At 34.0% G+C, this 14,686-nt stretch overlaps 2 protein-coding genes across 4 annotated transcripts in view; one reads left to right on the top strand and one right to left on the bottom strand.

Moving 5' to 3' along the window:
• tm7sf3 (transmembrane 7 superfamily member 3) overlaps nt 1-2,859 on the top strand; it is a 24,606-nt gene extending 21,747 nt beyond the window's left edge. Inside the window, exons 12-13 of one of the 3 annotated variants that reach the window (XR_012401686.1) lie at nt 640-1,277; nt 1,582-2,859. Coding sequence is in view for 1 of the 3 variants with exons in the window: in XM_688621.10 (XP_693713.2) it covers nt 640-893 (254 nt within the window). In the remaining 2 variants the exon portion in view is untranslated. Of the gene's footprint in view, nt 1-639 lie in introns of all 3 variants that reach the window. The other 2 variants (XR_012401685.1, XM_688621.10) reach the window with 2 other exon arrangements.
• Nucleotides 2,860-4,763: 1,904 nt separating this feature from the next.
• Nucleotides 4,764-12,785, bottom strand: fgfr1op2 (FGFR1 oncogene partner 2). Its single transcript, NM_199955.1, is given in 6 exon segments — nt 4,764-5,708; nt 6,971-7,084; nt 8,864-9,006; nt 9,079-9,196; nt 10,418-10,554; nt 12,757-12,785. Coding segments are annotated over 5 exon segments (648 nt in total). The 5' UTR covers nt 10,553-10,554; nt 12,757-12,785; the 3' UTR covers nt 4,764-5,570.
• Nucleotides 12,786-14,686: the final 1,901 nt, after the last annotated feature.

Below are 14,686 nucleotides of genomic sequence, written 5' to 3'. Positions count from 1 at the left end.
TAACATGTTCAATAAAAACACTTTCGTGCAAATAAAAGACAGCTTTTAGTATTATTTTTAGTATTAAAAAAATATTTGAGAGCTCTGCAATTAAATTTTTACTAGTAACAATTGAATGAGAGCTCTCATTTTATTCTTACTAGTAAAAATGCAATGCAAATATTTTTTGTTTTTTTAATTATTTCCAAAACAATGGGCAAAATATGATCTCAAAAATAGATTTATTTAAATATATGATCTATAAATGCACATTGATCCATTTTTAGATATTTTTATTATTCACAATGTATATACATTTCTAAATGTATATTAAACAGCATATTAAAAATAATTCATCATTTGCAAAGAGCTTTGAAATTATGCAGCTTGGTGTGCAGGAAAAGTTCTTTCAAATTATTGTTATTATTATTATTCTGTTGAACACAAAAAAAGATATTTTGAAGAATGTTGAAAACTGGTAAGCATTGAGATCAACCATAACAAATACTTTAGAAGTCAATGGTTATTTGGTTGTGGATTACATCTACTTGTAATCAATTTATTGTGAATAAATGGGTAAAAATGTTTGCAGACCGAACATTACTTAAATCACTCAAACTCATTGGTCATGTCTGCTGTTTCCCATCATCATCTCTCCAGATTTCGTGATGATCACGGTGTGGGTGGTTCTGGGGGTTTCGGGGATCATTGTGCAGCTCTATCGAGAAAAGTCTCGCCCATTTTTCCCACCAAGCCCGTATGTGTTGTGGAGGCAGGAGCGAGAACGCCGGAAAACCAACGTTCTGGATCCCAGCTACCACAAACCATCATTACCAGCCCAAATAATGGGACGTATCCGTCAACTTACACGCCGTGCAGAACCGGCCGGAGAAACCACACCGCTCCTGCTTTAACATTTGACTCTATATGAAGAGTTTAGATGCAGAAACCTCGAGATTTTCTGCTAATATGAGCATTTTCTCCATCTCTTGTGTTTAGGCTCGGTCATTTTACTCTTATAGTGATGGATAAGTTCATTGCCTTTCAATGAAATAACATAGAAATGCTCATTTTAAAAGAACATTTCAGAGATTTTTGCGTCTGAACTCTTCATATACAAGTCTGTAGTGTGAAATATGAGGACTGAGCTCGATTTTATAGAGCCTGGAGACTCGGACACGGCAATGAGAAAGGTTGCAAAACTCAAACACACACACAACACTAATGATAATGTGCACTGGTGTGTGTTTTGTGTGTTTTTTTCCCAGTGCTTGATCACATTTAGTCTCATTAAAGGGGTAGTTCACGCAAAAATGAACATTCTGCCATCATTTACCCTCCCTTTATTTGCTCTAAAGTTCTTCTGTTGAGCTCAAACGAAGATATCTTGAAGAATGCTGCAAACCTGTACTTGACTTGCTTAGTTGTTTCTGCTATGGAAAGGTCAATGGTTACAGGTTTTAAACATTCTTCAAAATATCTACTTTTTGTGTTTACCACTTAAGGGAGAGTAAATAGTAAGGAAATAAAATATTTCTGGGTGAACTATCCCTTTAATCAGAACTTGAGCACATTGCTGAACTCACGTTTAGTCTCATTTAGGGGTTAGTTCACGCAGAAATGAACATTCTGCTATCATTTACTCTGGTAAAGCAGTTTGAGTTTCTTCTGTTGAGCTCAAACGAAGATATCTTGAAGAATGCTGCAAACCTGTACTTGACTTGCTTAGCTGTTTCGGCTATGGAAAAGCCAATGGTTACAGGTTTTTAGCATTCTTCAAATAATCTACTTTTTGTGTTTACCACTTAAGGGAGAGTAAATAGTGAGGAAATAAAATATTTCTGGGTGAACTATCCCTTTAATCAGAACTTGAGCACATTGCTGAACTCACGTTTAGTCTCATTTAGGGGTTAGTTCACGCAGAAATGAACATTCTGCCATCATTTACTCTTGTAAAGCAGTTTGAGTTTCTTCTGTTGAACTCAAAAGAAGATATTTTGAAGAATGTTTGAAGAAACCTGTAGTTTTTCCTTCTATGGAAGTCAATGGTTACAGGTTTTCTAACACCCTTCAAAAGATTTACTTTTGTGTTTACCACTTAAAAGAGAGTCAATAGTTCTTCTTTTTTGGGTGAACGATCCACTTGAAGCTACTGACCTCCAGCATATTTAGCATAAACCTGATTTTAGATGCATTTTAGCATGTTTTGAGAGACGATAGACATGGTAGACGTGCCACTTTTTTAAAACTGTTTTGTCCTATTTTTAATTGCATCTGGTTAATATAACCGCACCACCATGTGCCTGTCAGAGTGAGTTTGTTTTTAAAGACACCCAGTTTACCATTGAAATGAATGTATAACACACTGCCACTGCAGACCGAATGAACCAGTGTTCATTAATAGCCACTGTAAGCCTCTACGGCTGATTTATGTGTGTTTTACCTACGACGAAGCGATTAATTATTTCCAGATGATGGAAGTAATGAGCTTATTTTGACTGCGTTCCTGTGGGGATGTGATTGCTGCTTCACTTCATTTGTGTAAAGCACTTGTTAATGCGGATTTTAAATGTAACATTGAGTTAATAAATGCTTTATAAATGGACATGTAGCTCTTATTGAGACGCAAAGCTTACAGACCGCAGCTCTGTGAACTTACGGTCAACTTCTGATCTCCTCTCAGGGTTTCTTCTTGTGATTTGTCTTTTTTTTTTTTTTTGTATCTCTCACAGAAGCAAACTTCTTACTTGTGTTGTAAAGCATTTAAAACGTGCTTTACTGTCTATGATGTTTTTAAACGGTAGCCGCGTGTATTATTATGTCTGTTTTGTATAAAATTAAATGCTTAATAAAGTTGTAATTCGTGCCACAACACCTAAATGATGTACTTTTCTTATTTAAAGTAGTTTTCCATTTTGAGATCACATACTTTTATTGAATGAAAAATCTTCTAGTGCAGGCTGTCATATATCGTTGGGCTATTAATTATGCTTTGTTGCCTTTAAAAGTAGTTGTCATTTTAATGAAACAATGGCGTAGATTTAAATAACACAGTACATTTTTAATGCATTTTCTGTGTTCATCTGAATTTCCAGTTTAGTTTTTCCATTCTATTAATATATATATATATATATATATATATATATATATATATATATATATATATATATATATATATATATATATATATATAAATAATTATTAATATATATGTGTGTGTATGTGTGTGTATATATATATTAATATTAATAATATATTTAATATTAATAATAATATATATATATATATATATATATATATATATATATATACAATAGTTATTTTATTTGTAGTTTTATATTTGAATTTTACTTAATTCTAGTAATTTTATATTATAAATCTGTTTATATATGCGTAAACTATAGTTATTTTATTTGTAGTTTTATTACACTCTTTCTATCAGTGTAAATAGCATATGCAATGCGTTTGTGCATAGCGTGAACATTTTTGGTGAAGCAAAATATTAAATTAGACAAAAAAAAAAAGTCATGCAGCATTTTATCTTTAAAAATGAACGTATGAAATTGGAAAATGCTGCAAATTTCATCCGTTTTTACAGTGTTTTTTTCATAATAACAAGTACTGCTGGATATTTGAATACGCTACATTTCAGGTATATTTTGTCCCATTCGTCCTGCAAACAAGTCTTAAGGTGGGCAACAGTAGGGGTGCCGTACCCAATGCACCACACATTCTCTATTGGAGACAGGTGGGGACTGCAGGCAGGCCAGTCATTTAACTGTATCCTCTTCCTCCACTGCTGGATTTTGTAATGTGTGCAGAATGGGATTTTGCATCGTATTGTTGAAATATGCATGGAAAGAGGCAGCATATTGTGCTCCAAAATCTCTGTACTGTTCAGCATTAATGGAGCATCAGAAAGTTACCTCAGTGAAAGTTAAATCAGTGCAAGTTACCTTTGCCAAGGGCACTGACACAACCCCATACTGTGACAGACCCTGGCTTTTGGACTTGCATTTAAACAATTTACTTGATTAAATAAACATGTCCTGCTGTATGTTTGAATATGCTAAATTTCAGGTGTAATTTTGTCCCATTCTTCCTGCAAACAAGTCTTAAGGTGGGCAACAGTACGGGGTCTTCGTTGCTGCATTTTGCGCTTCGAAATGTACCACACATTCCCTATTGGGGACAGGTCGGGACTGTTGGCAGGCCAGTCCAGTACATGCATCCTCTTCCGCCACAGCCAGGATTTTGTAATGTGTGCAGAATGTGGTTTTGCATCATATTGTTGGAATATGCATGGAAAGAGGCAGCATATTGTGCACCAAAATCTCTCTTACTTTTTAGCATTAATGAAGCATCACAGAAGCACAGGTTACCTTTGCCAAGGGCACTGACACAACCACATACCGTGACAGACTCTGACTTTTGGACTTGCATTTAACCAATTTACAAGATTAAATAAACAAGCCCTGCTGAATATTTGAATACACTAAATTTACTTTGTAAACTTGTCTTATTTAAATATGCACGAGCGTCCCTGGAAAAGAAGGCAGCATATTGTGCTCCAAAATCTCTCTTACTGTTCAGCATTGATGGAGCATCACAGAAGCGCAAGTTACCTGACACGACCCATACCATGACAGACCCTGGCTCTTGGACTTGTATGTAACCAATGTACTTGATTAAATAAACATGCACTGCTGGATATTTGAATACGCTAAATTACGTAAACCCCATTGAAGTCAATGAGCCCATGCAACGAAAGATAACGGCAGCTGTTAGTTCAACATTTTTAATAGTTCACTTTCAATGCTACCTCCTCTCACACTCGCATAAAACACTGTTACAAACACAACAAGCAAAGCAACAACACGAGCGGTTTCTTTAAAATGGCACATCGTGACGTTCCCTTCACAAAGTCTCCTGTTCAGGTAAAGTAATCATTCACAATCGGCTAATAATTCCTCAAATGATTGTTTTCATGTGGCTGAATCAGTCAGCGTGGTCATGTGACGTTCCCAGACAGAAGCAGTGAGGATGAAGAGATGGAAAAGTCATCAAATCCCAGTGTTTGAGAGATGCCGTCATGACAAATGGCTGACGGTGAGTGTGTGTGAAACTGTACTGGTGGGTTGTGGGATGTGTACACTGTAAACAAATATCCGTAAATTAGCAGTTTTACATATTTTGTGATGCATGTTTTTATTTTTCCCCATTTATTTATGATTGTGACTTGCATTATGGGATCTTCATCTTTCTTGCAGCAACTTTTAATCTTGAACAGTTTGTAAAAGTGACTTTTATGAACATTTGTAATAGTTTGCAGTGCTATATTGTCTGTGTTGGTGTTGTATATTAGGCTACAAAAGCCTTGTAATACACCGCCAGTACATTTACTGTTATTTTACACACTTATTTCTCTATATCATACGACTAAAATGTCAATAAATGCCCCTTTGTTAACGTAGAGTTGAATTGTCGACACAGCAGAGATCAACATCCCACAATGCAATTCACAAGCATAAAGCTGTTGGTTATCGGATATTGTCTGCAGTGTAGAGCAGCTCTGAATGCTGGTTTTGTCTTCAGCTCTTCCTCAGGCTGATGTCTGTGCTGGTGAGCAGCGGCGACAGAGATGTGCTGTCTGATGTATCGTCTCTCTTCAGCAGCAGAAACGCTTCTCGACTGATTCCCAGGAGCTCTCGCAGGCCACTGTTCTCCAGCTGCACACACAAACACACATTCAGGTATTATTATTAACCATAACATCACAACTACATGTGCGACGTATAAGGCTGAGCGGTATGTTTTAGCCTCTAAGTCCTAATTTGCTGCTTACTAATAGTTAATAAGGTAGGATTAGAGGTGTAGAATAAAATATGTGCTTTATTGTACTGTTTAAATGGCCAATATTTTAATAATAGGCAAGTAATAAGACACTAGTTATTACTAGTTATCACAAAGCTAATAATTTTGATCTTAAAATGTTGTTTAAAAAATTAATAACTGCTTTTATTCTAGCCGAAATAAAACAAATAAGACTTTCTCCAGAAGAAAAAATATTATCAGACATACTGTGAAAATTTCCTTGCTCTGTTAAATATCTTTTGGGAAATATTAAAAAAAGAAAAATTATTAATTCTGACTTCGCAACTCAAACATGTTTACAGTTCTCAAATTTTCACCACATGCAGGTTAACAGAAATATTTAATATTCTTTTTAGTCAATTTATTATACATGATTTTGATTATTAAATTTTTTTTAACTTGACTCACTAAAACAAACAAAAAAAAACTACATATATAGAATATTTAAAACTAAAATTAAAACTCGCCTTTAACCAGGCAAAGAACTTTAACTATATTGTACATTTTATTTCCGTAATAAAAGTTAATTGTAATAACCCTCAGTTTTTGCAATGAGTATTTTAATGAGCGTCCTAAAAAAGGCTAGACAATCTAAAACTAAAACCAAATGCAAACAATTAAACAGCATTTCAATTATACTAAAATAGTAATAAATACTAAACAACAGTGTCCGTTCTCAAACACGTCATATTTATCAAGTTAATATTTTTCTATAAACATTGCATAAGATAATCAGGTAACACCTCAGAAAAATGGCCTATTAGTCAATGCAGTTACTAATATTACATAACTATGAACACTCTTGTAAAGCATTAATTAATAAAAGCTCAACATTCACTAATGGACAACTAAAATCCAAAGTTAACAAGTGCACTAATGATCTTACCTTGATTGACATTGACAAAGATGAATGAATACAGTAATAAATGCATTAATAATTATTTATTTATGTTAGTAAACACATTATCTACTAATGGACCATTATTTTAAAGTGTTACCAGATAATCAAGTGGTTATGATCTCATAAATCTCATTATTGTGAAATGAAACGACTCATATTGGGAACTTTTAGTCATATCACTCCAGTTACTGTGATTTATACTGAAGCGTGTGTCACCTCCAGGCGTTTGATTCTCTCCTCATCCTCACACAGTCGTCCTTCATCAACTTCGATGGCTTTCCTCATCACCGTGGCCATTTCGTTGATTTTTTCGATGTGCGCTTGCATCTCCTGTGACGTAAACACCGTAACAGTTAACACCTACACAATATATTGTTTCAGCATTGATATTGCAACGAGTGAATCTGCAAAAGTAGGATCTGCAGTGTGCAGTTGGCATTATAAATGACGAGACGCCTACAGTTCAGATCATAGTGGAGTCATTTTAGATTTTAACCTATTATTATTTATTATTTGCATGTATATATTATTGTGTGCATATTCTTTGCAAGCCAATTTGTGCACAATAAATTCAATGTTTGTAGCTTAGATTAATTGTATATAATTATTCACAAAATGAGCGTTATTGTGTTGGCTTGAGAAAGCCAACATGCTGTTATGCTACTCTGTCCTTGAAAACAAACGTATCTCCTCCAAGGCCGTTCATGCCACAAGGCCCAAATGTGGTCTAAATGTGCCTTCTGCATTCAAGATTGTTGCTATATCTCCTCATGCCTGTTAGACTTATCATTTTTTTTAAATAAAAAATGTTAAATATTATATTTTTATAATCCGGGCATATAAAAAAATTATACAAGCCCCAAATTTGGCCAAAAGCTGTATTTAGATGCGTTAGATTTTGTTGCTATATCTTTAAGGTTTATCAGATTTATAGTTTTTCAATAAATAATTTTTAAGCATTATTTTTCTCAAAATATGGCAAGCCATTTTTGACTTAAACTCCATATTTGTTACTGATATGGCAAGCCATTTTTGCATGTATCACCTTCACAATTATTAAGTGTTGTATTTTCAAAAAAATACAGCAAGCCATTTTTACATAATGTTCATTCCCTTAGTCCCTTTATTAATCAGGGGTCGCCACAACGGAATGAACCGCCAACTTATCCAGCATTTGTTTTACACAGCGAATGCCCTTCCAGCCGCAACCCAACACCAGGAATACATAATGTTTAAGTCCAGTTTTTGACACTCATAAAGACTGTCATAGAAACATCGGGGTTGATTAAGATCACTCATATTGCCAAGAAGCTTTGATGTATCATCACTAACCTGTCAAATGTCCCCATAGCATTAAAACAGTATAACCTAGCAACCATTTAAAAATAGCAATATCTCTACATCAGAACATCGTAGAGACTTGGGCATTGGCTTGTTTGACTCATTCTAGCAAATGGGACTTCCTGTGTACTATGCATGGTAACAATGATAATGGAAGCCAAGTGCTTATAACGATTAGCTACATGCTATGAATGATTATCTAAATGCAATAACATATGCTAGAAATGCCTACTAAGTATTAGCATTTGATCAAACATGTACACGAGCATTGCCATTTAGCAACTGCTCAGCAACCACGTAACAATGCCATAAACGTTTGACTTTCTCAAGCCAACATCAAAGTTTATCAATGAACTTTAGGTTCTAGTTTTACATTACACTTTTCCAGCTGCATTTTCAAGCCATGCACAAGTGTGGCAAATTTGCAGGCTTTAATCACATTATATCAGCTGCTTTCTGTTATAGTATAGTGTGGTATTCTAAGAAATGGCATGTTTGCACCGAGCCTAATATCGAAAAACTGATTTACTCTTTGTAATATTAATTTTAATTCATTTAAAGTGAGTTATTATTACCCATTTATTATTATGCAAGTGGCACAATTACATTTGCAAGCACTTTACCTAAAATCTAAGCACTTTTTAAACCTTTGAAAACACTATAGATTAAAAAAACTGAAGTTTTTCAAGGATTTCCAGTATGATTCCTGAGACTATTTGTGTAGCAGCTTTTTAATAGTGAATTTCAGTGTGTGCGTGGGGGACTGACGTTCGTGTGCTGTTCTCTGAGCTGCGTGACGATGGTGGGATCCTCTTTTTTGCTGGCCATCAGAAGTCGAAACACTTGCTCTCTGTATTTGCTCATGATCAGCTCCAGCGCAGACTGATGCTCCTCCAGAGACGTGTGCAGCTCTGCACAGAGACTGGGCTTTAAAAACAGGCCTCAAATAGCATGCAGGAAAAAAAAAAACACCAAGCACACACCTTTGTTTTCTTGCTGCAGTTCCCGTATTTGCCGGTTTTCCTGTTGGATGCCCATGACTAGTGTTGAGCGTGGCCGATGCCTCGCAACCTGGTTTAACACCTCGATCTCTTCCTGATACTGAGATCACAACAAACGATTGAACAAAAAATAAACAAACAAGGATACACCGACAAATACACTATTCAATTTAGGGTAAGCTGTGACTGCCTGAGATTAAACATACAAAATGTAGCAGAGATTTAGGTTTATTACTGAGATATATTTAGTTTTATATTTGCATGTTTGTTTGTTTTTTGCAGCCCCTATATTGTTTTTAGCATGCTACTGTAATGGAGGCCAGCCAGTAGGTGCTGTGCAGGTTAACCTCACTCCTCTGAGCTCTAAAGGTGCTCTAGTGACAGACGCTAGAGGCCATGGTCTTTAGCCTCCTTGAAAGAGCAACTGACTGGGGAAGGTCGCCGGTTCAATACTAGCTTGGAGCGGGTTGGGTGATGTAATACTGGTGTGGTTACATTGGTGCCGTGACCCGGATGGGAGTGAGGTTTAGGGGGGGTGAGTGTAGTAACGGAGGCCAGCCAGTAGGAGCTGTGACGTCAGGCGTTGCCGAACTGTATTGTGGATCCGTCGGCGCCGTTTCAGAGGTGTTGCTCGCTGCAGAAGTTGGGACTAGCTCAACTTTTCAAGCACTGACAGAAGCGTCAGCCAATCAGATTGCTGTATGCAAATACACCAGCTAGACAGTGGCCTATTGCTGATTGAATTTCATTGGCTGACGCTGCTATGACAATCGCGTCAGCCCCAACTTCAGACACGCCTTCAGTCAAGCGTTGACGCTGAAGCCCTGTGTGAACGGGGCTTAAAGGTGCTCTAGCGGCAGACACTAGAGGCCATGGTCTTTACCCTCCTTGGTAGAGCAACCGACTCCCATGCAAAAGGTCACCGGGTCGATACCAGCTTAGAATGGGTTGGGTGGCGCAGGACCGGCGGGGTTACACTACTTATAATATTCGGTCTGAAATCGTATATTAGTACGAGTTCAAAACAACATTAGCACCATTTGATCAACTGTGAATAGTGTTGTGCTTTGATAATCATTGGCTGATAATAAGATTTCCATATTTACAGTTTGCAAATAATACTGTTCTGAAATGATGACGGTGAACCTGCAAATAGATTGAATCATATTAAACAGTGCTAATGTTGTTCTGAAGTCATACTTGCATGCAGTTTCTGACCGAATATTCAGTGTAGCATGTTAAACAATACAGAGGCCGTATCACTGAACAAATGTGTGAATATAAAACAAACTTAACGTCAGTGTAAAAGAGAGTATTTGACCTGTTTCATGGCCTCCACTCTCTTGTTGAGCAGTGTGGTTTGTTCAATCAGGATCTCTGCAGCACTGTCATGATCCCGGAGTCTCTCCACCAGTGATTTGGCATCAGCCAGAACCTTCTCTAATGTGCAGGTCATTCCTGAAGATAACAACTCGATTATTATTATGGTAATAAACACCCAAATATATATCGTTCCAGCATCGATATCTGTAATAGTCACATCATAGGATCTGCAATGTCTAGTTGGGATTTTAATAACCAGGAACCACAGAGGATTTGTGGAGTGACTGACAAGTTGAACTCTAATCTAATAACGTAAAAGAGTTTTATTTGTATGTGTATTTTAAGACCTGTGACTGTAAGATTACAAGTTAATTTAAACCATTTGGCCACAAGAAATGTTTAAATTTACTGCTTTAACGAAGATTAATTGGGTTTAAATATTTTTTTTTTCAGATTTATTTACAAATATATGTAAACCAATCATCAAATCATAGTGTACCAACATTAACAAAGATTTTTACTCAACCAAGAGCAAACAAAGAAAGAAAAAAGCCCAATATTAGAGATAATAAATAAATAAATAAATATAAAGCATGCAACTACGAAATGGAAGGTAGATACACCAGAAAAAGGCATTACATTTCTTTTTAAAAGTCCTTGTTTTTTGGGGTTATATGTGCTTTATTAACAAAAACCAGCTTGTACAGTTTCATTATACAACAAAATCACTTCACATTCCCTAACAAGGATTAAATGAGAGAAGAAAAAAGTAAATTAAAGAAAATAATAATAAAAAAAAGAGGAGAGGTAATCCTTAATTATCAAATTACATACAAATATACACACATTTTTTTTTTCAAATTTAGTTATTAACCAAAGTTATTAAACGCACTTTTAGTGAAGAAAATGCATGTATACAAATATTTTATGCAAAAATGTTAAAGGAGAAGCATATCTTAACCATTAAACATGCATTTTAATCTCTTTTTCTAGCACCATGAACGATTTATGTATGTGAAATTTACATACTAATAGAATAAAGCCTATAATAAAAACAAACCATCATCTTTTAAAGCGATCCTTAACATAACCCAAAATCATGTTTTCAAGAAAAGGAGCTCACTTTATTTTGATGGTCCGTTTGTTGAGTTTAAGTTACATTGCATCTACATGCCAACTAATTCTCACTAGATTATAAGTAGACTTTTGTTAGTGGGTTAGTGTAAGTTGACATGTACTTGCAAAGTGTCTTATAGTCAGTTAAATGTCTGTTGAAGGAGCAGCATCAGCAGATATTAAGCAGACAGTCTGCTACTCATGATACTCAAAATGGAAAATAAAGTTTTACGAAAGGGAAAATGTTTTAAAAGTATTATGAGTAATAAAAGCTTTAATATTAATCCAAAAGAGTTGAGTATATTGGCAAAACTAGAATAAATTTCAAAGGTCTTTGGTGATCCTCTGACACTGAACAGTATTTTCTCAGGGATGCAGTAGGAAATATGTGCGTTGATCCTATGTTTTGTAGATGGGAAGTGAGATGATTTCCAGTTCATTTAGATGCATTTTTCATAGCCAGATGTGTAAAGCATTTTATGATGAGATGTATTACATTGTTCAGTGTCCGGTTTAAATATTATTTACTACACTGATGAATATGCAGTGTTGTTTTAATTTTGACTCAATAATGTTAGACTCCACCAACAACCATAAAACATGTATTTCATTTTTATCTTTGTTCTGTTGTTATCTGGGCTTTAATTTATTATATTTTGCATAATTTTGTATATTTTATGCAGATGCACTCATCTTCATCTTTATTTCTACAGCGCTTTTACAATGTAGATTGTGTCAAAGCAGCTTCATACAAAAGATTATAGTCAATTGAAACATATTGTAAACTCCAATCAATATATAATTAGGGATTATTTCCAATTAGGGTGATTTTGTGAAATTATATTCATATCTTAATAAATATGGCAATGTCAATGTTTTCCAATATCGAGCTCTGCTCAAATCTGCCAGTAAACTTAATATTATATCATCTAAAGTTGATCACATATATGCAAAGGCTATGTTCTATCACTAGTATCACTGATGTGACTTTAATATGTACAATAAACCGCTTGATTTCAGAAATACTAAAGGTAAGTGTCAAATGTTTTGGTGGAAGTTTAGCATTAGCTGCTACGAAAATCACCCTTCCGGTTGCTAATATACTCAAATGCTGGATCGTTTCAGTAAATACCAGACATAATGCACAAAGCTATTGTTTTGCTGTTTCATTTAATGTATAAATAACACGGTAAATTATTTTAGATGAACGTAAATCCTTACCTTATCAGCAGCAACGGGTCAGTTCCTACACTTCCTGGCTGTGACGTCGCGCGCAAGGGCTTCTGGGAGATGTAGGCGTTAACTTTCTGCGTATACTGTACACACGGAGGCGCTGTCGACACATTTTCTTAATGTTTATTAAACTGCGACTAGTATTCCATAGTTGGCTAATTACTGTAAAATGTGTCGTTTGTAATTTATATTATTGTATTGCTTTTTCTTTTTTTTAAATTTCTGTTAATTAATATAGTACTTTTTAAAGTTTTATTTAATAAAGTGAGGGTTTTATAGGTGGAAAGAGGCCAGTTTAATCCTCTGTGTGACCCAGGGGAGCTAATCAGATTTTACCTGTGCAAACAAATCCTGCTTTGTGATTATGACTCAATGTAATATCCATTGTTCAGTTCACCAATCATACGCAGAGGACTGTGTTAATTCCAGAGATAATCTAAACTGGGAGAAAGTGATAAATAAACACAGACTTTTTTATTTAAGATTCATTAGTCTGATGTACACCCTTATTTGTGTTATCAAGCAAACCTATGAGTGTGTGATGATGTAGTTTTTATGCTGCCTTGTGTTATTTTAAGCATTTGGAATAAGATGTTGTTCATACTAGTGACTCACTCCCCCACAAAGACAACTCACAATGACTAAAACGCTGTATTTTGTTTCATTTTGCCTTAAACTATCATAATTATTTTTAAATAGCATTGTGTGTGTGTGTGTGTGTGTGTGTGTGTATATATTATATATAAATGTATATCAAGGCAAAAACCATTTAGAAATGTAAAAAAAGCAAATAACGCATTTAAAATGTAAGCACAGTGTCTAATTTAATATTTTAAATAATGTTTGTGAAAGTTAAGTCAAAACACGATTGAAATTATGTTCAACAGATTTATTTATCTACAAATTAAAAAGTATGTATAAGTTATATAAACTATAGGTTTTCAAGCATATTATATTTGAGAAAATGTGTGTATATATTTAGGTATAATATATGTGTGTATGTATTTCTATATGTATATATGTATTAATATATGTATTTCATATGTATATATATTATATTTGAGAAAATGTGTATATATTTAGGTATACTATATGTATGTATATGATGTAAATTATCTATGAATGTAAATATCTATGTAACGAAATCGTCATGTATAGTTTCGTTTCCATGTGTGTGTGTTCACTATATATATATATATATCTATATATCTATATATATCTATATATATATAGAACTGGAATCGAAAAATGAATAAAGATTTTTATTTGGATCTGTCTTTTAAGCGAGGTGACTGTATGATTTCAAGTTAATTTAAACCATTTGGCTACAAGAAATTAAAAAATATACAGTTTTAATGGTATATATATATATATATTTTTTTTTTTATATATATATATATATGTGTACACACACAGTACAGATAAACCCCGAAAATCTGACATGACATAATTACTTGCAATCTTGCTGTAACTATATATATATATATATATATATATATATATATATATATATATATATATATATATATATATATATATATATATATATATATATATATATATATTTTTTTTTTTTTTTTTTTTTTTGCTATAACAACAGGCCATTACAACAAATAAAAATACAAAACTGATAAAAAACTGATACTTTTTGCAACAAGAAAAATGAAACAATTTTAAAATAAACATTCTAAAGGTAAAGCAAAAGAACAACAAAAAGACAAAGAGAGAGAAAAAGAAACAAAAACAATAAAGAGATAAATAAATCAATGAGGGCACATGACAAAAATAAAACAAACTAATGCAGAATATTAAATAAAGCACATGTTTTATAAGTTTTAATTGCTTTCTTGTTGTAAGAGTCTGATGATTTTTAAATACAGTTCCAATTCTCGTTTAAAAAATAACATTTTGGCTTACA

This window comes from Danio rerio, chromosome 4 (assembly GCF_049306965.1).
Source record: "Danio rerio strain Tuebingen ecotype United States chromosome 4, GRCz12tu, whole genome shotgun sequence".
NCBI classification, from domain to species: Eukaryota; Metazoa; Chordata; class Actinopteri; order Cypriniformes; family Danionidae; genus Danio; species Danio rerio.
Note: the sequence above shows the minus strand (reverse complement) of the source record. Positions and strands in the feature narration are given on the sequence as shown.